Source organism: Dromiciops gliroides, chromosome 5 (genome assembly GCF_019393635.1).
Source record: "Dromiciops gliroides isolate mDroGli1 chromosome 5, mDroGli1.pri, whole genome shotgun sequence".
NCBI classification, from domain to species: Eukaryota; Metazoa; Chordata; class Mammalia; order Microbiotheria; family Microbiotheriidae; genus Dromiciops; species Dromiciops gliroides.
The window spans coordinates 83,492,474-83,518,961 of record NC_057865.1 but is presented as its reverse complement, the minus strand read 5'-3'; the positions used below and the strand labels follow the sequence as shown (position 1 = coordinate 83,518,961).

Genomic DNA, 26,488 nt, shown 5'->3' with positions numbered 1-26,488 from the left:
GACAGTAAGAATCAGTGTGGTCTGGCTCTGGGATTGTGCACAAACTCATTTCCCGCCCCTCCCTAAACTGGTCTCCAAATCCCTTTTCATACTTAGACTATCTGTAGCTTCTCATTCAATGGATGTTTTCTGGGCCTCCAAAAGAAAAGGGAAAGTGAAGCTTTCTTTTTTATACGTACACACTAATTGATCATTACATTTGTAAGCTATTCTGATCTCTCTTCCACATTCTCTAAAGAGGCAAACAATCATTGAGGGGCAGAGGCAGGGGCTGGCCCCATTATTTCCAACTCTAAGACCCCACACCAAGCAGAGCCATGCTCCCAGCCTAGCCAGCAGGCATACACATGGCTCCCTCTGGATCCCATTAACCCTACTCCAGGACTGGCTACAAGAAGTTCATTGGGGAGTGAGGTGTGACCCTGCTTTCCTAGCCCCAGGACTCCCTCCCTCTTTCCTATTCAACCATGGCCATCTAGGGAACTTTCAAACCCAGATGCTAGAATAGCATAATGGCTACCTCAAAAAGAAACACGTGACCCCCCCCCCCATCCAGTAAAAAATCTACAGAGAGAAATTAATCAGGAGTAACAAATAATACATGCCCCCTATCTGCCCCGGCTCTCACACATATAAAATAATTCCCTGACCAGAAATTTTCTAGCAAAATATGCTGAATTTCTCTTGGCATGGAAAGGAAAAAAACAACTCATAAACTTATTCAAATGCAAATGACATTAGATCCTGCCTCTTTCTATGATGGCACACAGGGTAGTGAGTGAAACTTAGTGGAACAGTAGCCTAGTTCAGGATTCTGAACCAATGGTATGTCTCAAGGTTAGACAGGGAGTCATGAGCTCAACCCCAAAGGTGTATTACAGATTTTCAAATGTCAGAGCTTCCACCTCTCTTCCAATTGCAAGCTCTAGGGTTAAAAGGAGCAGACCATGAAAAATCCTCATTAAGGTAATGGCTTCTGTGCAAGTCTATTAAATATGCTCTCTCTTTTTCCCCCTGCTGCATCAAAACTGCAGCCAGCGTTCTGGTGTCACTGGTGAAACCTGCTGTTTGAAAAGTACAACCACTGGGGTGAGGTGTTGGAGGCAACACTGTCTAATTAAAGTAGCAGTGACCTGACAGAAATGTCTTCTTTACAACAGTGGCCTCCAGCATTGTTTAGAAAACCTCCCTGATGCATTGTTTGCATTGTTTGTGTGTGTGTGTGTGTGTGTGTGTGTGTGTGTGTGTTAGTGAGTGAGTGTGTATGTGTGAGAGAGTGAGAGAGAGAGAGAGAGAGAGAGAAAGTATTTTAAAAGTTTATTCCATGTGCCAGTGAAGGAAGGAAGGAAGGAAGGAAGGAAGGAAGGAAGGAAGGAAGGAAGGAAGGAAGGAAGGAAGGAAGGAAGGAAGGAAGGAAGGAAGGAAGGAAGGAAGGAAGAGAGGGAGAGAAACAGGGAAGGAGAGAAGGAGGAAGCAAGAGACAGACAGACTGAGAGATTCAACAACTCCTATGAAGGAGCACCAATAATTCAGTAGTAGAAAACACTTGATATTCAGTAAGTAGAGGCCGTTAAAAGTTTTCTGCTTTCCAAGGGGTAGTACCAAGATATCAGAAGCAAGCAGGAGTCACAACTCCAAAGCATGTAATGAATTCAGTCCTTAGACCTTGTTCTGAAATGGTTCACAGGAAAATTGTCATACGTGCTCCTGAGCCTTGAGTGACAACCGCGGGCTTCTTTCATCATTCTCTCTGGAACCTCCAAGCTCTAGTGTAAGGAAGATGAGAGTATGGTGGTATCAGGAGGGAGAGGATGGATAATTTCCAAACTCTCCCCTCCTCCAGATCAGAGGCTAAAGGAAAATTGACCACAGCTCACATCAATCAATAAGCATTTGTTAAGTACCTACTATGTGCCAAGTATTGTGCACAGTTACCCCCCCCCCCCCCGACTCAAAATGTAAGGATGGAAGGGAAATTTAGCCTCATCTAGTCCAACCTTCTTATTTTACAGAAGAAACACACAGGGAGATCAAATGTCTTTCCCAAGGTCACAAAGTAACTCCAGTTTGAAGACTGAAGGACAAGCTACTAAGAAGCTTGTGTTCTTCAAGGCAATGGTGACTAAAGCTTCCCTACTTTTTTCCTAGACTGACTCTACATTATAATTCTTCACGGGAAGGAATCAAGCGTTTTTTTGTTTTGTTTTGTATACACAACACAATTTTAGGCACACAGGAGGTAAGAGTCTATTGACCGAGAGTACAAAAGAACAATTTTTATATTGATTGATCTAAAGAACCAATTTCAGATCCTACTGATTATGGATTTGACTGTTGTTTTCTTGTGGGCAGAAATTGTGTCTTATACTTCTTTAAATATAGGATAAGATAAAATTATCTTGTGCTGAGTATGTATCTACTGACATTTGTATATATTGTCTTCCCAGCTGGACTGTAAGATCCTTTAAGAGAGAGACTTTCACTTCTTTTCTCCATATGGCCAATATCCACCACTGTGCTTAACACTTAATAGGCACTTAGTAAATGTTGATCAACTTACTGCTTCTTACTGCTTAAGCCCAGTACTGGAACAAACTCTAGCTATTAAATAAATAATTATGAGGTAATTTGAGTGAGTTTTCATTTTGTTGTTCCTTTGAAAAATATGACCAATTGTCTGTGGGTTTTATTATAGTTGTTGGGTTACAGTTAAGTTAATGAGGAATCAGGATGGGCAGCGGAGAAACCCCTTCTGTTTAGAGAACTCCATAACAGCAATCAAATGTTCACCCTGATAGGCCTCCCACTCAGCCCTTACATTTCCCATTCCCACCTATTCTGTTCCCTCTTTTCTTTCCTCCCAAAGTCATCTTTGTAGAGGTCATGAATCACTCCATTCTCACTAAAGTGCTTATTTATGGTCTTGTAGGAAGAGATAACTGAGCTCAGTTATGACCTGGAAAAGTGAGAAAGTGAAAACTGTAACATATTAGTCACCAGGCCTTTTCCCTGGCTGGCTGATTTTACTGATGAGAAAACAAACTGACTCCCATTAGCTGCATGGTTTCCAGGCAAGGATGGTAGAGTGTTAGGGCATCTATTCCTACTCATACCCCAAGGCATTCAGCCTAAATTGATGATCAGCCAGAGTGAGGACAGTACCTCTGAGTGTGAAATGCTAGTCCCTATAAAGATAATTCATCTTACCAAGGCACTGAGACTCCACTGGGTAACTTGCTATCCACGAATTTTATGAATAATAATTCATTATTATAAGCACCCCCAATAAATCCTGTTGAAAGCATAGACAAATCTTTCTACTTTTTGATAAAGCTAAGAAAAACAAACAAAAATCATCTTTCTATTTAGCATTGGGCAAACCTGCAATTTATTTTCAATGACTTTTTAAAAAATCTGTAGACCTGGCAAAGGGATCTTCATAAATGCTTTGCTGTGACTTCTCAATATGTATTTTCAAATTAATTCAAATGAATTAAATTATTAAGGTAAACAAATTTCAAAACGCAGAAGCTGAAAAATAGTAAAATTAACTATATAACTAGGGTAGTTACAAGTACATTCATTGAAGTTTTAGGGAAAATTAGGGAGTACTCTGGCAACAATTCAAAAACTAACATTTCTAGTTACAAGTCATACTTCACAAGATACATCAATGAATGTTGGTAATAATCTTAGCTAAGGTCATTGAGGGTAATGTGATTGGACCAAATTTGTTTCTGTTTCAAAAAAAAAAAAGAATTACATATCCAGACAAAGAAGAGATTTCAGAAATAATCTAGACTACTGCTTACTTTTCAAGAAGTCCAGTCTCTGGTGATATTTACTGAAAAGGAACTCAGAATTCACTACTTCTAGGGGCAGTCCCATTTGGAAGAAGCTCTCAGGATTTAAAAAAAAAAATTATGTTTGAGGGCAGCTAGGTGGTACAGTGGATAAAGCACCAACCCTGGATTCAGGAGGACCTGAGTTCAAATTTGGCCTCAGACCCTTGACACTTACTAGCTGTGTGACCCTGATAAAGTCACTTAACCCTCAATGCCTGGCCAAAAACGAAACCAAAACAAAACAAAACAAAATTATGTTTACCTTAAACTTTTCTTTCTGTAAAGCCCTGTTGCTAACCATGCCCTCTGGAAGCAAGCAAAACAAGTCTAATTCCTCAAACACTTATTAAATGCCTTTTGAGTACAATGCACTATGGTAATCACTGGGAAGACCAAGGTGAAATGTGACACAGTCCTTGTCCTCAAAGAATGTATAATATAAAGGAGAAAAATAATGCAAATAGACAAAAACTATGATATAAGTTACATATAACTCATGTCAGAGGCTTCCTCTTGGAAAGACCTGGATACCCACACAAATGGAAGCTCTACTTTCCCTTATACCTATACAAATTCCCATCCTGGGAACTTTGACATGTGGCATTGACACTCCTCCCAAAGGGAGTCAACAACTCCCCTTAAAAACAATCACACTCACAAGGCACAAAATAGACATATTTATAAATTAAAAGACACTAGAAAGATCACACATTTTAGTTAACAGTGTCAAGAGAACCTTTCCTTACCCACAAATGGGCAATTCATCCAAAGGGACCTATATATGTATATATGTCATGGACCACAACAAGTTAAGCAGCCAGAGTTTGCTCCTCTAAGGTAACATATATTTCTGAGGTCACGTTGTCTAAGCATCTGTTCTGCTCTCAGGTATCCTCTAGGCACTGCTCTCTTACTTGACTTTACTGCCTTTCTACAGCTCATCAAGCAGGTATTATGGGTCTCCTCACCTTCTCTTCCTACTAGTTCTGTTTCAGAAAGTATTTTGCATATCTACTCTGCTGCTATCCACAGCTTAGCTCTCCAATAGATGGTCTTCATACCTCCTCTGCAAGTGAGCATTCCTTCAGCCGTTAGTCTCTGTAGAGATTATCATAATACCTTTGCAGAAAGAGTTAAGCTCTTCTTAGGAATAGGTGGAGCTTTCCTTAAAATAAAAAGCAGTATCTACCTAAAACCATCAGCAAGCATTATATGTAATGAGGATAAGTTAGAGGCCTTCCCAATAAGATCAGGGATGAAACAGAGATGTCCATTATCACTTCTATTATTTAATATTATACTAGAAATGTTAGCTTTATTTTTATTTATTTTATTTTTTTTTTTTAGTGAAGCAATTGGGGTTAAGTGACTTGCCCAGGGCCACACAGCTAGTAAGTGTCATGGGTCTGAGGCTGGATTTCAACTCGGGTCCTCCTGAATCCAGGGCCATTGCTCTATCCACTGCGCCACCTAGCTGCCCCAAAATGCTAGCTTTAGCAATCAGAGAAGAAAAAGAAATTAAAGGAATTAGAATAGGCAAGAAAGAAACAAAACTATCAATCTTTGCAGATGATATGATGGTATACTTAAAGAATCCTAGAGAATCAATTCAAAAATTACTTGAAACAATTAACGACTTTAGCAAAGTAGCAGGATATAAAATAAATCCACATAAATCATCAGCATTTCTATACATGAACAACAAAGTCCAGCAACAAGAGACAGAAAGAGAAATTCCATTTAAAGTAACAGTAGGCAATATAAAATAATTGGGAGACTACTTGCCAAGACAAACCCAGGAACTCTATGAATACAATTACAAAACACTTTTCACACAAATCAAATCAGATCTAAATAATTGGAAAAATATCAATTGTTCATGGATAGGCCAAGCTAATATAATAACAATGGCAATTCTACCTAAATTTAATTTACTTATTCAGTGTCATACCAATCAGACTACCTAACAATTATTTTATAGAGCTAGAAAAAATAATAATAAAATTCATCTGGAAGAACAAAAGGTCAAGAATATCAAGGGAACTAATGAAAAAAAAAATGCACAGGAAGGTGGGTTAGCTGTACCAAATCTGAAGCTCTACTATAAAGTGGCAGTCATCAAAACTATTTGGTACTGGCTAAGAAATAGAGTGGAGGATCAATGGAATAGGCTAGGCACAGGAGACACAGTAGTAAATGACTTTAGTAATGTACTGTTTGATAAACCCAAAGACTCCAGGTTCTGGGATAGGAATTCAGTATTTGACAAAAACTGTTGGGAAAACTGGAAGATAGTATGGCAGAAATTAGGCATAGACAAACATCTTACACCTTATACCAAAATAAGGTCAAAATGGGTACATAATTTAGACACAAAAGGTGATACCATAGATAAATTTGGAGAGGAAGGAATAGTCTACCTTTCAGATCTTTGGAAAGGAGAACAGTTTATGACCAAACAAGAGACAGAGAATATTATGAAATACAAAATGGATGATTTTGATTACATTAAATTAAAAAGGTTTTGTACAAACAGAAGCAATGCATCCAAAATTAGAAGGGAGGCAGAAAGCTGGGAAACAATTTTTATGGCCAGTACTTCTAATAAAGGCCTCATTTCTAAAATATATCAGGAATGAAATAAAATTTATAAGAATCCAAATCATTGCCCAATGGTCAAAGGATATGAACAGGCAGTTTTTTGATGAAGAAATCAAAGCTATCTATTGCCATATGAAAAAATGCTCTAAATTACTATTGATTAGAGAGATGCAAATTAAAACAACTCTTATTAGCTAATATGACAAAAAAGGAAAATAATAAATGTTGGAGAAGCTGTGGAAAAATTGGAACACTAATGTATTGTTGGTGGAGCTGTGAACTGATCAAACCATTCTAGAGAGCAATTTGGAATTATACCCAAAGGGCTATGAAGCTGTGCATACCCTTTGACCCAGCAATACCACTTTTGGGTCTTTTTCCCAAAGAGATCATAAAAAAAGGGAAAAGGACCCACATGTACAAAAATATTTATACCTGCTCTTTTTGTGGTGGCAAGGAATTGGCAATTGAGGGACTGCCCATCGATTGGGGAATGGCTGAACAAGTTGTGGTATATGAATGCAATGGAATTCTATTGTGCTGTACGAAACAATGAGCAGGAGGAGTTCAGAGAAACCTGGAAGGACTTGCATGAAATGATGATGAGTGAGGTCAGCAGAACCAGAAGAACATTGGACACAGTATCATCAACATTATGTGTTGATCAACTGTGATAGACTAGATTCTTCTTACCAATCCAATGGTACAAGAAAGTTCCAAAGAACTCATGATAGAAAAGTCTCTCCAAATCCAGAAAGAAAAAAAAAGAACTGTGGAATATAGATGCTGATTGGACCACACTATTTCTTTTGTTTTTGGTGCTGTTGTTTTTCTGTTTTTCCTTTTTCCTCTGATTCTTCTCTTATAACATGACTAATGCAGAAATATGTTTAATGTTATTTATATATATATGCATTATATATACACATTATGTATACACACACACATATATAACCTATATCAGATTACCTGCTGTCATGGGGAGTGGGGGAGGGAAGGGAGGGAGGGAGAAAAATTTGAAATTGGAAATCTTATAAAAACAAATGTTGAAACTATCTCTACATATAACTGGAAAATAATAAAATACTTTTATTTTTTTTTTAAAAGAGTTAAGCTCTTCTTCATCTTTGGCATTTTGAACTTTTCTTTTTTTTTCCTCTTTTAAAAGACAGTAATTCTAGAGCAAAATTTTTACTCTCTCTTCTCCCTGCTTTTTATTTATTTATTTATTGGCCCCTAGGTACCATACAAGACAAAAGGTGTCCCTAGACCTGAGATTTCAATGATGTAGGGGACTCCTGGTGAGGAAACTCCCTCTACCAATGTAGATCAGCAACTATTCCATAACTTAAAGTCTGAGATCCTGAGGCATTGAGAAGTTAAGTGACTTGCCAAGATTACAAAGCCAAAAAACCCAACAGATACAAACCTTGAATCCAGGTTTTCTTGACCCCAAGGCTAACTCACTATCACTACAAATGGTATTCTTTTTTTAATTTTTTTTTATTTTTAGTGAGGCAATTGGGGTTAAGTGACTTGCCCAGGGTCACACAGCTAGTAAGTGTTAAGTGTCTGAGGCTGGATTTGAACTCAGGTACTCCTGACTCCAGGGCCGGAGCTCTATCCACTGTACCACCTAGCTGCCCCTTAAATGGTATTCTTTTAATACAGACAAGTTCTGATTAGCTTTATTGACAGCCATAACAGATCCTATGCTTGCAGTCCACCAGGACTCCCAAGTCTTTTTCTTGTGAACTGATTTCTAGTCACATCTTCCCCCAATCTTATGCTTGACAGTTTAATTTCTGAACACAGAGCCTGAAAATTTGCATATAATTTTAACCTATCAATGTGCTTTCACAGATATGATCAAATTATGTCCTCAAAACGTCCTTTAAATAAGTTAAACAGGAGTTAATCCCATTTTGGATGGTCAAAGCCAAGGCCAAGCAGAGTTATATAAATCACTTAAATTAATTCTGCTAGATGATGGCAGAGCCAGCCTGGAATCAGGAGCTCATTTCCTAATTCCCTGTATGGTATTCTTCCGACAAATGTATATCACTCTATTTATTTTGTTCCTAAGAAATAGTTTTAATTTACCCTTCCATATTCAGGACCAGAACCCCTCGTAAAGAAAATGAAATGTGAACAGTGTAGTCTGATATACAGAGCACTGCAAAGCAAAATTCTCATTTGTTATTCTGGGTAAATCATTTGCCTCTCTCTTATTGACCTCTAAAATCTGAGTAACAGTGATAACAAGCAATATAAAGAGAGCTGGATGTGATGTCAAGAGATCTGAATTCAAATCCCAACTCTAATCCCTTACTACCTGAACTTGGGCAAAGTCACAACCTCTCTGGTCCTTGAATGTCCTTATCTGAAAAGTGATAGGTTTTGGCTACATGCCCATGACAGTCTCTTTTAACTCTAAAATCTATAATCATGTGGCCTCACTGAGGTATTATGACGCTAAAACTAGACAGGATATATAAAAATCTCCTCATATGTGTCAGTAACATAGAAATTCAAGGCATAAAATGTAAAATAATTATACTGTGTATCAATTGCTTATCAGTAAGACAAGGAATTTCTATTACACGTTTTACCTGAGTCCTACTACAACATGAGCTCAGGCAAACTTCAGTTTTGTTCAAGCCAGATACTTATACAGGTGCCACATGAGTTACTTCATCTACTTCCTCCACTATCCTCCCTCAGAAGAAATTTCCAAGAATGAAGTTGGAGTTTTCGTTCCAGTCAGAAGTGCTGGTTTCACACAATGAATGGCTTTTCATATCATTCTTGAGTACTGGGTGGTCTCTCACAAAATATGCTAACAAAATGAGACCCAGCCTAGAGACCTGTCATTCCTCTATGAGCAGGTGACAAGTCCCAGAAAGGCAGAAACAGTCCACTGTCTTACTGACATTGGACTGCCAAAGCCCATAGGCTACTGCTCCACAGCTAGGGGTAGCAAAGGCTAGGACAGGACTGTTGGGAACAGGGTCAGAAAAGAGGCTATCCCTTCCACTTTGAAAGATTATTTGTAAGATGAATAAAAAAGGACTAGCTTTTAAATAGGAATTCAATAAGAATGAATTTATGAAGAGGGATTTGCAGTTAGAGAATTTAGGTTCAAATCCTAGCTGTCACATTAACTATGCACCAGTCAGCCAATCCCATAATCTTACTGGGCCTCAGTTTTCAAGAGTTAGAGCAGGCGACCTCTATGAACCATTCTAACCTAGGCCCTAGTTTCTTAAACTGTGGGTCCATATAACTGAATGTGGAGGGTCACAAAAACGTTGGCAACAGTAAAAGGCTTCGTATACCTATTTTATATACCTATATATCCAGGGTCGTGTAAAAATTTCTTGGGCGAAAAGGGGTGGTGAATAGAATAGAAAAAGTTTAAGAAGCCCTTCTCTAGGATATGCTTTTGCCATTCACACTGCCGATTCTGCACCCTCTAAACGAGATCTCCTGAGACTATCTCTTGGAAGAGCCAAATTACTGACTTTAGACCTCTTCCCTGGGAGCCCACTGTCCTGGCTGTCAAGAGTACACTATATTTAGGCAGCACCAAATCCAACCATGATTCACCCCCATCTCCTAGACATTCTTCCTGAGTACTTCCTGCCCCTATCTCACATTTTCCATTTCTTGCACCGGGGACATTAATCAAATCAACATTTCAATTGTACCTATAAAGGGTATTGAGACTGAGTGCCCTACTGTTTTATTCACCATCTCTGTGACTTCCCAAACTAAAATACTGTTTCCAGGCCAACATTGTCTTTTATGTGTTATTTTCCCCAATGGAATATAAGTTCATCAAGGTCAAGGACTCCATTTTTGTATTTTATATTTTCTCACTTGGATATTTTTATTCCCATCACTAAGCATAGTGTCAGGCAAATTGTAACTACTCCAATGCTTTTCCATCCATCCATTCATTCATTTTTCTATGACCCAAAAGAGTTCAAATAAATATCATTGAATATTTTTCAGCATTAGGACCCCAATACTCACATTGATATAGCATCTTAAGGATTATGAAACACTTTCTTCATAATACATCCTGTGAAGTGGGTTCTAAGAGGAATATCACCCCCACTTTGTAGCTAAGCAAACTGAATCTTAGAGAAGTTAAATAACTTGTCCATGGTCACAGAGCTAGTAAGTGTTGGAGCTGGGATTCGGCCTTGGTCCACCTGACTCTAGGTTAAACACTCCTCCTATGTTAATTCATTAATTTCTTCATCTTTACCATGAATCATTGGATTTCAGAGATGAAAGGTGCTATAGAGGGCTAATTCTGCCCTCTCATTTTCAGATGAGGAAATTGAGAACCAAAGAAATGAAATGACTTGCCTAAGGTCACATAGCTACTTAGTAGAATTTCTCCTCTCTTCCAGTCCAATGTTTGCATATTGTCTGGGAATTTTTAAAAACTCAAACTTAACAAGGAACACTAAAAATCACTACCTTATCCAATTATTCTTCATTTCTTTAGTCTTTTTCTTTGAAAGTTTTCTCATATTTAATAGGTAAAATTAATATCACTTATAATTTGTCCAACAGAAACTATTACTTATCTAAGGTTAGTGCCTACTTGCAAGGATTCATTGGCAAACATTTGTACTTCAATGTTCCAGTTTCCCCCACTTCACCTGCACAGAGAATTAGTAGCAAACAGTCATATATAATTTTTTTTTCTTTTATCCCTTCCTTGCCTTTTGTGTGAAGATGGGAGAGGCAGAGGAGAGGAAGGATAAGGGAGGTAAACTGATATAGACAAAATGAGTATAGAATATGACAATGGTAGAAAAGCCCACTATTGGGTTACATTTCCACCATTTCTCAAGATATAATAAATCCATGACATGGGCACTGATTGAAGAAAAGTAGGAAGTCAGTTTCCTAGGAAACAGTATGGGGGGGGGGGGAAGGGGGGAATACCACTGAAAAGAGAAAAAAAGAAAGATGGAGGACAATATGAAGAATGAGGAAAGAGGAACAGATGCAATCAGGAATGTCCCAAGAACAAAAGCAATGACTTTGGCCCTTGGGCCAGTGACAATATCCTTAAGGCAAATGGAACAAGGAGAGATAATATCTTGGCTGTAGCATTAAAAAGCCTAATGGGCAATCTGAACAGAAATTCTGATGGTCCCCACCCCAGTTCAATCTTCAGAAAGACTAGTCAAAGCTATTATTAGGGTCATAAGTGTTTAGAAGAGTTTGAGACCCAAATTATTCTGGGAAGAAAGAAGCTGAGATATTTTGTCATTTCTACCCTGAATAATTTTCTATGTTTTTATTAGCTTTGGTTTGCTAGCAGATGGAGAATCAAGGCTTCTTAAATTTTTTCCACTCGTGATCCCTTTCCATGAGAAATTTTTATGCAATCCTGGGTATAAAGGTATATAAAACAGGTATACAAGTCAAACATTTAATGCTAAATTTTTCACAACCCCCATATTCAGTTATATGACCCAATATAGGGGCACAACCAACAATTTAAGAAACTCTGACATAAACTAATTTCTGTTAAATGTTCTGCTTTCAAACTGGCATTCTATCCTGGGTACATTTTACCAGAACACTTTTTCTGATCTTGACCACCGTGACTCATGAAGAAGGTAATTTCTACAGTAACCAAGAGAAAAACACTATGAGGTTCACTTTTTTTTTTTTTAAGTAACAATCATTTGCTAAAAACTCAATATTGCAGAGACCATCAATGAATCGCCTATCACAGATCTTGGCCTAAATCCATGAACTAAGACTAAATCCATGTCCCTCACTGTACCTCTGTGGGAGAGCTTCTTCAAGATGGTCCTTAGATGCTCAAGAACTGGGGGTGAAACTTCATATCTGTATATGTCTATCACAGGCCCCTGCTGGCATCTTCCAAATACTCCATCTGTAGGGGAAAAGGAGGTGGAAGAGGGAAAGAAGAAAGAGAAAAACACCTGTCATTTACTCAAAGGAAGAAACACATAATACTCATAGGTGCATTATATTTATTATAGACAGTAGTAAAGCTTTGGAAGCTGACTTTAAAAAGTCATCAAAGAATGATTAGAATTCTGAAGTAGGAGACCCTCTAAAAATAAAATAATACAATAATGTGTCTTGGAAAACATGAAGTTGAAAGAGAAAATAAAATTTACTAATGCATTAGGATTTTGCTTTTTTTTTTTTAACTTCTCCCACTTTCCTTTTGCTTTCTTTCTCCTTTTCCCATTCTTTTTGTAATTTCCTTTCTCTGGCTTTCTTTTTTAAATGTGAGTTTCACTTCTGACAATTTGATGCCCCCCCCCAAAAAAAAGGCAATACCATCCAGTGCGTGCATCTCAAATGAAAAGCAGAGAACCCAGAAAATATAAATATTAATTTGAAGAAGCCATGAGGATTTGTTGAAATATTTTTAATGCATACACTGTGTGTTAGGCTCTAGTAAATGAGGGCTGAATCAGTAATGGCCAGCGAAGGCTTATTCAAGTAGGCTTTCTAATGAATGCAATAAAAGAGAGCTGCTCACAGAACAATGAGATATTAATGGGGCCTAATTTATTTAGCTCTATTCCATTTGTCTAAAATGACAGACTCTTCTCATCAACGTCCTTTCAAACCACACCTTCTAATTAATTTAGGTCCTAATTAGTCTTTATTTGGCGAATTGTTCATTTTGAGACAAGCTTCCTGTGGGGGGTTCAAACATTCAAATTACCTTCCTTTCTTGCACACAAAAGGCTAATTCAGTGACTAGGTGCTTCACACACAGTGCGGCCATCTGCAGTTTTAGGTCTTGGGTAGGAAGGGAGGGGGGAAATGGTTTCTTTTTATTGTTCACCCTAGTTTTACTCCATACAGTGTAGCCAAAGAAAGCCATTCAAATGCAACAAGTTTAATTAGCAGAAACACATTCTGCTTAGTGCCAGGTTGACTCAGTAATTACTGGTCTGATATCACATATATGCTTAAAACCAAGGCTCCATCTGATTAGCAGAAAATAGCCTTAAGTACTGCAAGCATCTCACTGATTTCTATGGGACTTCACAGAGCCTAAAGAATATGGGAAGACAACTAGCCCAGCTGCTCAAAAAAGGCACACAATGGTCATGCAATGGAAGATAAACCTAGCGCCATTTCCTTTTTCCATGCAGGGTTACACAGCACTGTGCATTTCATACAAGTGCCTCATTGAAATTAATGCAATAACTAAATAAAAACAATAGAAAAGAGAGAGCCAGAGAAAGAGAACAGGGCCTATTTTTCTCCCCATCCCCTAGTGAGCTGCACAGCCCAGTGAGCATGCATGCACAAAATTAATTTCTTAGTTGGGTTTCTACCCCCTCCCCACCCTTTGTATGAGAAAGAGCTAATCTATATGTGTGTTTGTATATATGCATGCATGTTTTTATTGAAAACAACTTAAATTGCACCAAAATCTTTGAATATATATATTTCCCAGATAAGAAAGATAATAACTGATGTTTATATAATGCTTTAGGCTTTCAAAAATAGCTTTTCCTTTTGATTACTGTCAAAAGCTTATCCTGTGAAGCACCTTACAATTCAAACCAGTCTGCACTAGCAATCCAGTCACCTCTTTAAGTGTATTACCACATGCACCGTTCTAGAAACTGGACCAAAATTACCATGCATATTGCATGCACAATAGTCATGTGATGCATCAATGTTGTTTCAAACAAAGAAAAAAAGGTGGGAAGATATGTAACCACTATTTTGAAAGATGTTCCCTTATCCCTTTTAAGAAGCCTTTTTCAAAGAAAACATTCCAAACCATCACAATCTGCCTACCAAGACAGGTAGCCAAATATATGATAATTAACTCACCGCTATTCCTTTCACCAATTCTGACTACACCACTCTGACCATGGTTGCTTTATATAATACAGTGAATATTTTCATGGGGAAAAATGGTTATTGGATTTCTAATAACTCTCCGCTAAAGTCCAAATGGGAAGGCAGGATAGGTGGCTCAGTGGATAGAGTGCTTGGCCTGGAATCAGGAAGACCTGAATTTAAATTTGGCCTCAGACGCTTACTACCTGTGTGACTCTAGGCAAGTCACTTAACCTCTGTTTGCCTTAATTCAATAGAGAAGGAAATGGCAAATCCCTCTAGTATCTTTGCCAAGAAAACCCCTTGGACAGTAAGGGTCCATGGGGGTGACAAAGAGTTCACCATGACTGAACAACAACAAATCATGAAGAGATAAATATATAAATGTATAATATATTAACATATAATATTGATGTAATATTAATATTAATATAAAATATATTTCATTCTTTAAAAGAAAAATCTATAACAAAAAAGCTGATGAGTCAGAAGTATAATAGAAAAATAATAATTCTCAAAAGAATGTCATGAATTTCATGAGGCATATCGTGAAATTTAGGATGTTGTGGTATTCCAGGGCTGAGGATGGGATAAGATGAATTCATTTATATAGAAAATTCCTTCTGACTACACTAATCCCGTAGGTAGTATCATCATTTACCAATTCTCCGGTGCCTGAAACCTTTAGGTTTTCTTTGACTTTTCTTTCTCTTTCACCTCTCATATTCAATCACATATCAAATCTTGTCAATTCCACTTCCTAAAATGTTTTGTGTTTGTCTCTCTCCATTTTATTCCCTTTGCTGCCACCCTAGTAAATGCCTTCCTTGTCATGTTCCCATAATCAATAGCCTCTCGAGGGGCAGCTAGGTGGTACAGTGGATAAAGCACTGGCCTTGGATTCAGGAGGACCTGAGTTCAAATCCAGCCTCAGACACTTGACACTTAACTAGCTGTGTGACCCTGGGCAAGTCACTTAACCCTCATTGCCCTGTAAAAAAAAGAAAGAAAGAAGAATCAATAGCCTCTCCCAATAAAGGTCACTCAGAAACTTCTCTGCAACAGAGGTACCTAGAGACCTCAGAAGTTAAACCAATTGCCCAGGGTCAAACATCTTATATGTGTAGGAGAGGTTTGTGAAAATGGGTCCTCTTGGCTTTGAGACTGGTTCTTTATTCACTATACCATGCTGCATTCAATGCTATGACAGATAAAGGGAAAATTGTAATTAGTTTTGTAAGTATAAATTTTACCTAGTCAGTGCAGTATGACATAGTTCACAATTTTAAGAACATCTGACTACTACCTATATTCACTAAGCTCAAAATATATCAACCTTTGAACCTAAAAAGATCTTTCAACAAAAGATGGTTGTTTTTATTTTTTATTTTATTTTTTTTAAGTGAGGCAATTGGGGTTAAGTGACTTGCCCAAGGTCACACAGCTAGTAAGTGTCAAGTGTCTGAGGCCGGATTTGAACTCAGGTCCTCCTGACTCCAGGGCCGGTGTTCTATCCACTGCGCCACCTAGCTGCCCCGAGATGGTTGTTTTTATTGAAGGAAAACTCCAAGAATATTAGTCTCCTGACACTTCCATAATATTGCCAATTTAAACATTCAATGTTCCACAACTCCTTGTGGCAAAAGACACTGTTCCATGAGGAAAAAGGAAGTGAGAACAGCTACCCTACACTCACATTTCCAACTGCCTACAATTTCTCCTTCTGGATGGCCTCAAATTCAGCTTGCCCAAAAATGAACTTATCACTGTAGGAAAACCTGTTCCTCTTTCTGACCATTCTTATCATTCACCCACTCTCTTTTGCCCAAAGCCTTGATATTTTCTTTTGAATTTTTCCCCTTTTGTCTCTCATATCCAATCATTTACCAAGTCCTGTCAATTTCATCTCCTATAAATTCTTGTCTTCATCAGTCTCCCTCCAATTACTCATAATTACAACCATAGTAAATGTGCTGATTACCATCTGCTCAGAGGCAATCACTTCCTAATAGGTCAAAGGATCATAAATTTAGAGGAGAATATTACAGAAACCATCTAAATAAAGCCCCATATTTTCTAGATGAAGAAACTGAGTCAACAATGGTTACTGGTGATGATGATGATGGTTAATACTTATGAGCACTTTAAGGTTTGCAAAGTTATTTATATCATATAGTCAGTTAATTGACTTACCCAAGATCACATAGATGTCAAATAGGAGAGGGAAGATATAAACTCGGGTCCTTTGAATCTAATCAATTCTCTTTCCATTATGGTACTTGCACCCTCCCTCCCCCAATTTTCCTTCAGGTTGACACCAGATCTTCCTGATGTAGAGATCTGGTCAGGTTATTCCACTCACTCAAAAACCCTTTAATCACTCATTATTGCCTACTGGCTAAAATTCTCATTTGATCCAGGATTCCATACTCTGGTACTCCTTATGGTAAACAATTCCCTTCTCCATAATCTATGTTTCCATCAAACTGAGTTATTTTCCATCTGCTAAATGTATCCTTCCCTTTCCTACATCTTTGCCTTTGTTTACGCTGTTCCTTATGCCTAAAGATCCTAAATTTCCATGCCCTTTCAAATTCCTACCTGTCTTTTAAAGCCAAACACAGATGTCAACTCTTCCGAAAGCTTTCTCTTATTCCTAAAGAATGTAAAATTTCTCTTTTTGGACTTCATGTCAAACTTTGCTCAACCTTCTCATATACTTTTCTCATATATATTAGGACATATCATAGTTATTTGTGGACAAGGACCGCACCTTATATCAACTTAGTATATCTTGTATCACAATGTTCTGTACAGGTATTAACTCATAAGCTTAGTTTTTCCAGGGCAAAGTCTCTGAAGGTCTGATTTGAAGGGTACAGCATTGGTATATAGGTGGTACAGTAATTAAAATTCTGGGCCTGGAGTCAGGAAAACCTAAGTTCAAATCCAATCTCAGACACTTACTTATTTTGTAACCCTATCAAGGCCTCTGTTTCCCTCAGTTTGCCTCAGTTTATTCAACTGTCAAATAGGGATAATAAAAGCACTTAACCTTCCAAGGTTATTGTGAGGATCAAATGAGATAAAATTTACAAAAAAACTTAGCATAGCGCCTGGCACATAGTGAGTACTATATAAATGTTTATTCTCTTTCCTTTCTCCCTCCTAGAAGGAATGGCACGTGAGCTGAGTCTTAAAGGAAGCTGGGAGTGAAAATATTCCAGGCAAGGGGAAAAGTCAATGCAAAGGTACTGAGATGAGAAATGTAGTATTGTATACAAAACCCAGCAAAGTTCTTTCTACTATGCTAGATGTCTTGGGTACACACCCTTACCCCTTTCCCTTTACTATTACCTACAGCGAAGAAAACATTTCATTTACCTTTCCCTAGTCCTTTTGACCAGGGAGGCAGCATGGTACAGTGAAAAAAATTGTGGATTGCTTTTATTTATTTTCTTTCTTTCTTTCTTTCTTTTGTGGGGCAGTGAGGGTTAAGTGACTTGCCCAGGGTCACACAGCTAGTGAGTGTCAAGTGTCTGAAGCTGGATTTGAACTCAGGTCCTCCTGAATCCAGGGCCAGTACTTTATCCACTGAGCCACCTAGCTGCCCCCAAAATTGTGGATTCCATATCAACTCATCTGGCTTTGCATCTGACCTCTGTCCCTGATTATGTAACATCGTACATCATTTAGTCTCTCAGCCTCAGTTTCCCTACCTATAAAATGAATGTTAGATTTGATGACATAGAGTTTGTTCTAGTTTTTCATCTATGTTCTCATGATAAAGCTATCATTAAGAGGCAAGGAAACTCTTAACTTATCTTTTGCATAGAAGTCCCCAGCCTAGAGCATGCATCCCAAACTCTTAATGAATTATCTTAATTTTCTCCTTAATATAGAATACATCACTAACTGCCTTCTACCATTCACTGCTAGAAAAAATTATATCCTTGATTGTTGGCATCTATATAATTCTTGGCATCAAAAGGTCCTATATTCTTAATGAGGCCATTTACTATTTTATCAATTCATGAGAGAGATCTAAATCTATAGATATAGAGATCTATATCTATCAATATTTTTTTTTTGGTGAGGCAATTGGGGTTAAATGACTTGCCCAGGGTCACACAGCTAGTAAGTGTCAAGTGTCTGAGGCGGGATTTGAACTCAGGTACTCCTGAATCCAGGGCCGGTGCTTTATCCACTACGCCATCTAGCTGCCCCTATATCTATCAATATTAATATTGATATCGATGTATAATTTTGAAGGGCTCAGCTCAGGAAATACAATGTAAAACTGTAAGAGCTCAGCCCCAAAGTATCAGGCTTGACATACAAGGAGTCATAGGAAAACAGAGTGGTGTTTCCCTGGTTACTGTGCAGTGGTTAGCTATATAGGGCAGGTGAAATAATAAAATCCCAGAGGCAACCCCTTCTCCCCCAACCTTCAGTCTTCTCCACCAAGTCTGCCCTTAAGACATCAGCAAACATCACACCAATGATTAACTTGAGCTCTACCTTTTTTTCCTTTATAAAGAAATATATGCAGTCACCACTGATCCACAACCCACACAATCCCAGCACAGATCCTTGTAGAATTTAACATTTTAAAAAATAAACACCAATTTTTTTTTCATTAATAATGATGCCAGAGATGAGAAGCAATTATGCTTCACCTTGGGATATGTATTTGAACCACTGGATTCTGGAAAGGGAAGTAGAATAGTATAATGATAAAGCAATGACTTTGGAGTCAAAGGACCTGAGTTCAAAGCCTGACAACTTCTGTGATCCTGGACAAGTCATTTAATCTTTCTAGGTTTCCTCCTCTATAAGATAAAGGGGTCGGACTAGAGAACTTCTAAGGTCCCTGGGAATAAATCTGTGATCCTTTTACCCTAGTACTGAGCTGTATACAAATAACACGAAAGGACCTTTTAGGTAATATACTGTCAAACTTACATCACAACAAGAATCATCTCTCTAATGTACCCAACCAATAAAGGGATCTACCTCTTGCTAAAGACCTCAGGTTAAGGAGAATCCGTTGCCTCCCAAGGAAACCCACTTCCCTCTTAGCTCTAATTGCTAAGAAATTTTGGAAATGTCAATCTCCCTCTGCCCTCAGGAGCCAAAGGGAGAAAGTCTAATGTCTCTTCTATGCAAAGGTTTTTCAAATAACTTGAAGAGAGATACACTGTTGTTACTAAGGTGAAGTGTTCATCTTAAAATCAAAACATAGGTTCAAATCTGTACCACATACTTATTAGCTATATTACCCGAGGTAACATAACAAGGCGACTCATTTTTCTTATCTGTAAAATGGACTTGATACTAGTAACCATCTCAAAGAGTTATTGTATCAAATGTGATAATGTATGTAAAGCACTTTGCAAGCTTTAAAATGCAATGTAAATATGACTTATTAGTACTATTAGTATTCTCCAGGCTAATATGCCCTCTTCCTACAACTAAGCTTTATATGGCATGAACTAAATAAAAGCTCTTCCCCATTCAAACTGTCCTTCTCTGAATGAACTCCAGCCTCTTTGTACCTAGATATAGTGGGGCAGAAGATGGTCAAACCATCACCTCCTACTATTGGGTACTGTAACTCTCATAAAATAATCTAGGATTACCTTAACAGAAGTCAGGAGTAAATGTTGTGCCTTGTTACTATCCTTGACTCCACCATTCAGTCAAAATAATTTGTCCCCATCAGATGTTTAATGACTATTTTTCTATTAAACCTGACTTAATGGAATAATGTTCACTAACTTTGAAAAACTTTCACCTCCATTAAACAAGAAAACCCATAAGTTGGGAGCTGGTGCTTTGGGAAATTAGCCAGTAAATTCAGAGCCAAAAACCAAATCAGGAGGTCAGGCCTAATTCAGTTTTTTCTGGAATAATCATAAATTATATCCTTAATGCCTCATTAGAAATTAGGAGAGATACCACTTATTTTCATCCAATCCTGTCTGTACTCAAGCCTGTTTTCCCTCATGAGGATTATATGTTGACTTAAAAAAAAAAGCATAGAATATCTTATGTTTCATAGAGTCCCCTGATCATGATGAGAATTTTTTTTAATTTACTCATTTATTTTAATCATTTTGTGTGATCTAGATAAGAGTCACCTTAGAATCGTCAGGACAATACTGAATTCTAGGATGATTAATCCTCTCCAACAACACAGTTCAAATCCCCAAAATACTAGCTTGGTAATATAGCCCACTTTTTTTTTTCCCATTTTCTTGGACCTTCCCTTCACTCCCTCTAGTGGCACAGCTAACAGTGAAGTGCCTTCAGTCCTGTAGCAAGAGAGGCAGGTTTAGACCATACAAATAAATTAAATTATCAGTTCCCAATCAAGGAAGAGGTAGTTCTTTATAATTATCTGAGGAAATAAAGTAGAAATGTGTCTGTATTCTTGAGAAAGGAAGTTTATAAAATCAGATACAGTAGAAACAATTAACTTATTGGCAGAACTACAGTTTAAAGATTAAAAAAAACGAGCTGCAGTTTGCTGGTCTAGTTTCACTTATTAGAAGATCAAAATGTTGACTTTTCTACTAGATTTGTGAATTTGTGTATAAAAGGGGAAATTTGCTTTATGTATAGGTACATCATCCCTAGAAGCAAAAAAAAAAAAAAAAAAAAAGGAATTTCCACTAGTAAATGGCACCATCCTTCCAACACACCTAATCCAGTCCAACCTTTGTGGTTCTGATTATACCATTCTACTCCGATGAGATGTTTGTAAAGTGCTTAGCATAGTCCATGGTATGGGACAGGTGCTATATAAATGCTTAGTCCTTTCCTCATTCTCCTCCGCATTGGTATAACCAATTGAGGTTCAGCATAATCCCACTCTTGAGAGTTTCTGTGACCCTCTTGCTGCTCCCTCTTTCCTTTACTGACACAACTATTCATTCTGTTCCTATTTGTGCTACATTCCTTGTTATTTAACTTTCATATACTCATGACAACTTCAAGGCTAAACTGTAAGCTATTTGAAGGCAGGAACAATTAAGAGACTTCTTTGTATCGCTTCTGGATCACAGATCAGTGCCTGGAATATAAAGTGTACTAATTAAAGATTTTTAAAAACTTTGTTAAATGCTGCTATTGCTGGTGCTTAAAAGAATACTAAAAGCACATGGGAAATAAGGAAGACAATTGATGAAAATTTAATTTGCCTTTGAATCTCTATGGTGTTCATGAGTTCTCACTTTTTCAAGCAGACACTAGAGCAGAGGTGAAAATCACAACATCCAGTCAGTGGAGAAACCAAATTAGCAGAAAGAATGGAGAAGGACCTTTGAAACATATATACAGGGTGGGCCAAAAGTCAAAAAGGGCTTTCAATATTTAACAATTCCTTTATTTTTTGTTTTTACTTTACAATACCATAGCATCACATACAGTATATACAGGAAATGAATTTACATTATGTGTGAAAAATCAAATTTTGTAAATGGCAAAAATAAAGAAAAAATCATTTTCAAAAAGTTATTAAAACATCATGACCTTTGGCCCACCCTATATATGTATATAGATACACACACATATATATATATATATATATACATACAGAGACATATACATATGTATATCCTAATAGAATATATGCAAATATAGTATATAAACATATCCACATATGTGCATATTTTATATGCATGTGTACACACACACATATATATACATACACAGACATATACATATGTATATCCTAATAGAATATATGCAAATATAGTATATAAACATATCCACATATGTACATATTTTATATGCATGTGTACACACACACACACATATATATATATGCATGTATATATCTATTTATGTACCTCCTGGGACTTTTTTTTCCTCATCTATTTATTTGAGCATATCATTCCAACCCCCTTTAATTTTATTTCTTCAGTTTTCATATGGTTCAGTCAGTCCCCAGGTAATGATCTCCATCTTACTCCATCAATAAACAAGTGAGATGATCCTCACTGAGCCTTTTTTTCCAGGAGTAAGCAGGTAGATCCATGCTTCCTGATAAGACAAAATTTTGGATTGACCTCCAAAACCTTAGTGATGCCAAATCTCTAATGTTCAAGCTATTGCAGCCTGAGAAAACTGCTGAGCTCCACGAAGCAACCCAGAAAGTCTCAGCAAGACTGAGAACTGTTAAAACATGTTCATTTTGTGGATTACCTCTAGCTAGTTTTCAATTTGGGGGCATTATTTTGGAATAATATCAATGTGTAATTAATTAGTCTCAGAGCTATATTATTTATCCCTAACAATCTAACCGAAACTCTGAGGATTGTTCATCTACCTCTTCCCTTCCCCCCTTACTTCCCCACTTACTCCTGTTTCAGGGAGCTCCTGAAAATTACAAAAAGTAGAGTCAGTTGGCATCATAACTGAGTGTAGGGCCCCAGTATCAGTATGACACCCAGGGTAGTTATGAGGATAAAATGAGATATTTGTAAAGTATTTTGCAAGTGTTAAAGTGCTATATAAATGCTAACTAGTATTATTATTTATAAAGTACTCTACGAATGGCAGCTATTACCAATATTTATATTAAAATAGCATTTACAGGTTGACTCACTACATTCATGGGCACAGTTGCAGGAATTCAGACTCACAATTGTTTATGCTCTTTATTTTGGCAAGAAGAAAACAGCAGGAAGAACAATTAGTCAACTCGAATTCATGGGTGAGTTTTAGGGATGAAAAGAAAGGGAAAAACCTGGTAAAGTCTTACCTTCAAAGAGCTCCTATTCTAATGGGTGAGACAATGTACAAAGATCCATGTACATGCAAGATATATTCAGGGTAAATCTCAGATGGAAGTCATTAAATGGGCACAGAGAAAGGCCGATTCTAGAAGACTTCAAGATATGAGCAAGCCCATTTCTGAAATCTCTGTAAAGGAGGGTGGGCCCCAGTTCTACTAAAATGATTCCAGAGTAAACAGGGACAGTTAATTTACCTGGGTAGCAGGGGAGAACTCCTCAAAGATGGACAACTAGAACACATTTGCTGTTTCTGATACAGGGCAGCAACCTTGTTTCTTTCTTCTGTTCCAGGGACAATGAACCCAAGGCAAGCATTCAAGTTTGCAAGCCGCTGTATCAGTCAACAGCATATACATGCATCCATTCTATTTATGCAAAAGCCAGCTGACCCCCCTCTCCCCTCCCCCCCAACAAAAGAGAACATGTGAGTCCATTTTAAAGCAGCTCCCTGGGAACGTGCATGGGAAACTTGTTAAGTAATAATAGGTTTGACAACTGGACCTCCTGGGGAATGATTTGAAAATGTAACCTAGTGCTTTGAAACAGCAAATGCTGACAAACCTCAGAGCAGCATTTCTTGGAGAAACCAAGGCTTGTAATAATAGAAGCTTATGCTGTACCTGCAGCATTTTAAGCATTCATCTGCCCATGGAGGGTAGCTGCTTCCTAGGAAACAATCTCACTGGATTATATTTTTTTAAATGGGTTCATTTACTCCTTTCCTTGCATTCAGCCTTGGTCAACTCCCGAAACAGCAGTTCAGAGGTATGTATGTAATAAGCAACAACAGTGACCCCTAGTGGGCACCCCAGTTAGGCATCTCCCCACTGATGAGCCATTTTTTGAGGTTTACTTGGATTCTGAATCACATTGGCAAATAAGGGATACTGACATGAGTCAAAATGATATTCATCAGAGGTCTATTCTGATATTAACCAAGTGGGAATCTCAGCTAAGCAGTTCATGCCAGTATGAGCCAGTTAAACCTAGATCTTCTTGGCTTTCTGAGCATTCACTGGCTAATGAATATAGCTGATTTCAATATTACTCTGAAGCACAAATTATAACTTAGATCTTGTTCAACAGATCATTATATTGTTCTGCATACATGGGAAAGAGTTCTTTCCACAGTGTTAACAGGATTGTTTTGTGAGGGTGTCTTTCCAAAATAATAATTCTCAGTTATTATAATATGCTGTTGCTAATAATAATAACAACAACAACAACAACAGTATTTATATATTACTTTAAGGTTTACAAAGCACTTTCCATATGTTATCTCATTTGATCCTTTGAACAATCCTATTTTTATTCTCATTTTATAGATAAGGAAACTGAGGTTGAGAGTTCAATGACTTGCCTAGAGTCACATAGCTAAGGCAGGATTCAGCAGGATTCAGACTTTGATTTTTCCAACTGTAAATTCAGTAGTCTAGCCATTGTACCAACTAGCTTACTATTATTGTAATATCTTATTCACCATGTTGACTAATGGATCTACCTGGCAGATAAAATTAAGAGTCCTTACTTTCTCTCTGTCCTTTTTAATTAAAAAAAAATTTCTACAGCAAAAATCCTTGAAAGATGAGTGGTATTACTAATCAAAAACGGACAACCTATTTATCATGGGGGAATAATCCAATTACATCTCAGTCCCCTAATACAAATGCCTTTCTTTGCCTTCTTGGTCCAGTATATCAGTGAGATAGTCAAAAAGCATTTGCTAAGCACCTGTATGCTATGAACTACACTATCTTACTGTTGCCAAATCAGCTGCACAGCTTCCTCATGAGTGCAGCCTCTCATCTCATCCTGCCTGGAAAACAGCTTAAAAGGCAAACACAAGAGGGAGGCACTATTCTCCCGAAAATACCTTTTAAAAATATTAGATGCTCCCTTGCCCTTTTATTAGGGCTTCAAGGTCTTCAACAAATTCAGCAAAATCTATATGGACAATACTGAAGCTTGTCGCTGGCAGGGCATGGGGGAGGGAGGTCTATAAAGTCTGGATATATCAATTGCTTTCATGGAGCTCACAGTCTAGTGGAAGGTAAAACAACAACCATAGATTAACATAAGATACAGTAACTGGCAAGTCCGCAACCTACAATCGTAGAGAGTTGCCTGAAATGCTGAAAAATTAAGTCATTTTCCCAGGGTCACACAACCAGTAGATATTTCAGCAGCAGAATTTAAGTGCCGGTCTTTCTAGCTCTGAGGCCAGCTTTCTCTTTAGTAAAGGTGTCTGGGGGGGTCTTCAGCTAAGGAGCTAGCCTAATGGTGCAAGAGATACAGCAATGGAGTTGAAAAGTCTCTAAGAGTTTGAAGTCTGCCTCAATCACCTTCTAGCTGTGTGACCCTGGCCAAATCACTTAGCCCCTCTTACTCTGTTTTCTCATTGGTAAAATGAGGATAATAAAGGCACCTTCCTGATAGGGGTGTTCTAATGATCAAATGAGATAACAGGAAAAATCCTTTAAAAACTTCCAAGGGCTATGTAAATGCTATAATGATAGTTACATGATAAGTAAATTAAGAGGTTGGCAAGCTACTCTATGAGGAATGTCTCTTACTCTCAAATGGGGAAATACTTCATAGAGGAAAAGGCATGTGAGGGGGAATAAAAAAATCCCTAGTGATTTAACAGGTAAAGGCTAAGAGGAAGAATGCTTTAGGCACATGGAACAGTGTGAACAAAGACATGGACATCTCAGGGTGCATGTGAGGGACTGAAAAGAGTGCATTTGACTGGTGCTTGTAAAATTCTGAAGGGGATAATATAAAGCTAGGAAGATTAGATAAGGGCAGATAATGGAGGGCTTTGGATGCCAGGCAAAACAATTTGAGCTTCCCTTAGTAGGCAGGGAAAGATTTTGTATGATGATATGACTAGGTCCATGTAAAAGGAAGATGAGTTTGGTAGCCGCAAGAAGATAGGGGAACTGAATTCTCTTCTGGGTCAGAGGGCAAACAGGCCTGTGGTTGCTTGCAGACCAGACAGAGCACAGAAGAGGGGAGTGGTGAACCTGTCTCTCCTTAAATCATACCACCTGGGACCCCCTGAAAGTTGGGAGTGTGCACCCTGGAAGCCGTGCCTACTTTAAGAAGTTAAAAGTCAAGAAAAAGACTGGTAGCCACATGAAGTAGGGAATCAAAGAATGGAGACAAAAGAGGCAAAATGACTTATTATGAGGCTACTTCAATAGCTTTCCAAGCCTTTTTCATATATAGTCCTTAGACCCTGCAAGAAGGCCCAGAATGACTTCCCCAGTGTTACATAACATACTTCTTCAGCCTAGTCAGCCATCCATAGGGTCTTCAAGTATCCTTCCAGGATTCCGTTTTCCCCATAGT

At 37.8% G+C, this 26,488-nt stretch overlaps 1 protein-coding gene across 1 annotated transcript in view; it reads right to left on the bottom strand.

The window, feature by feature from the left end:
* Nucleotides 1–26,488, bottom strand: part of PTPRN2 (protein tyrosine phosphatase receptor type N2) — a 1,559,908-nt gene that overhangs the window by 1,098,653 nt on the left and 434,767 nt on the right. Inside the window, exon 3 of the mRNA XM_043965830.1 lies at nucleotides 12,268–12,381. Coding sequence (XP_043821765.1) covers nucleotides 12,268–12,381 — 114 coding nt within the window. The remainder of the gene's footprint in view (nucleotides 1–12,267; nucleotides 12,382–26,488) is intronic.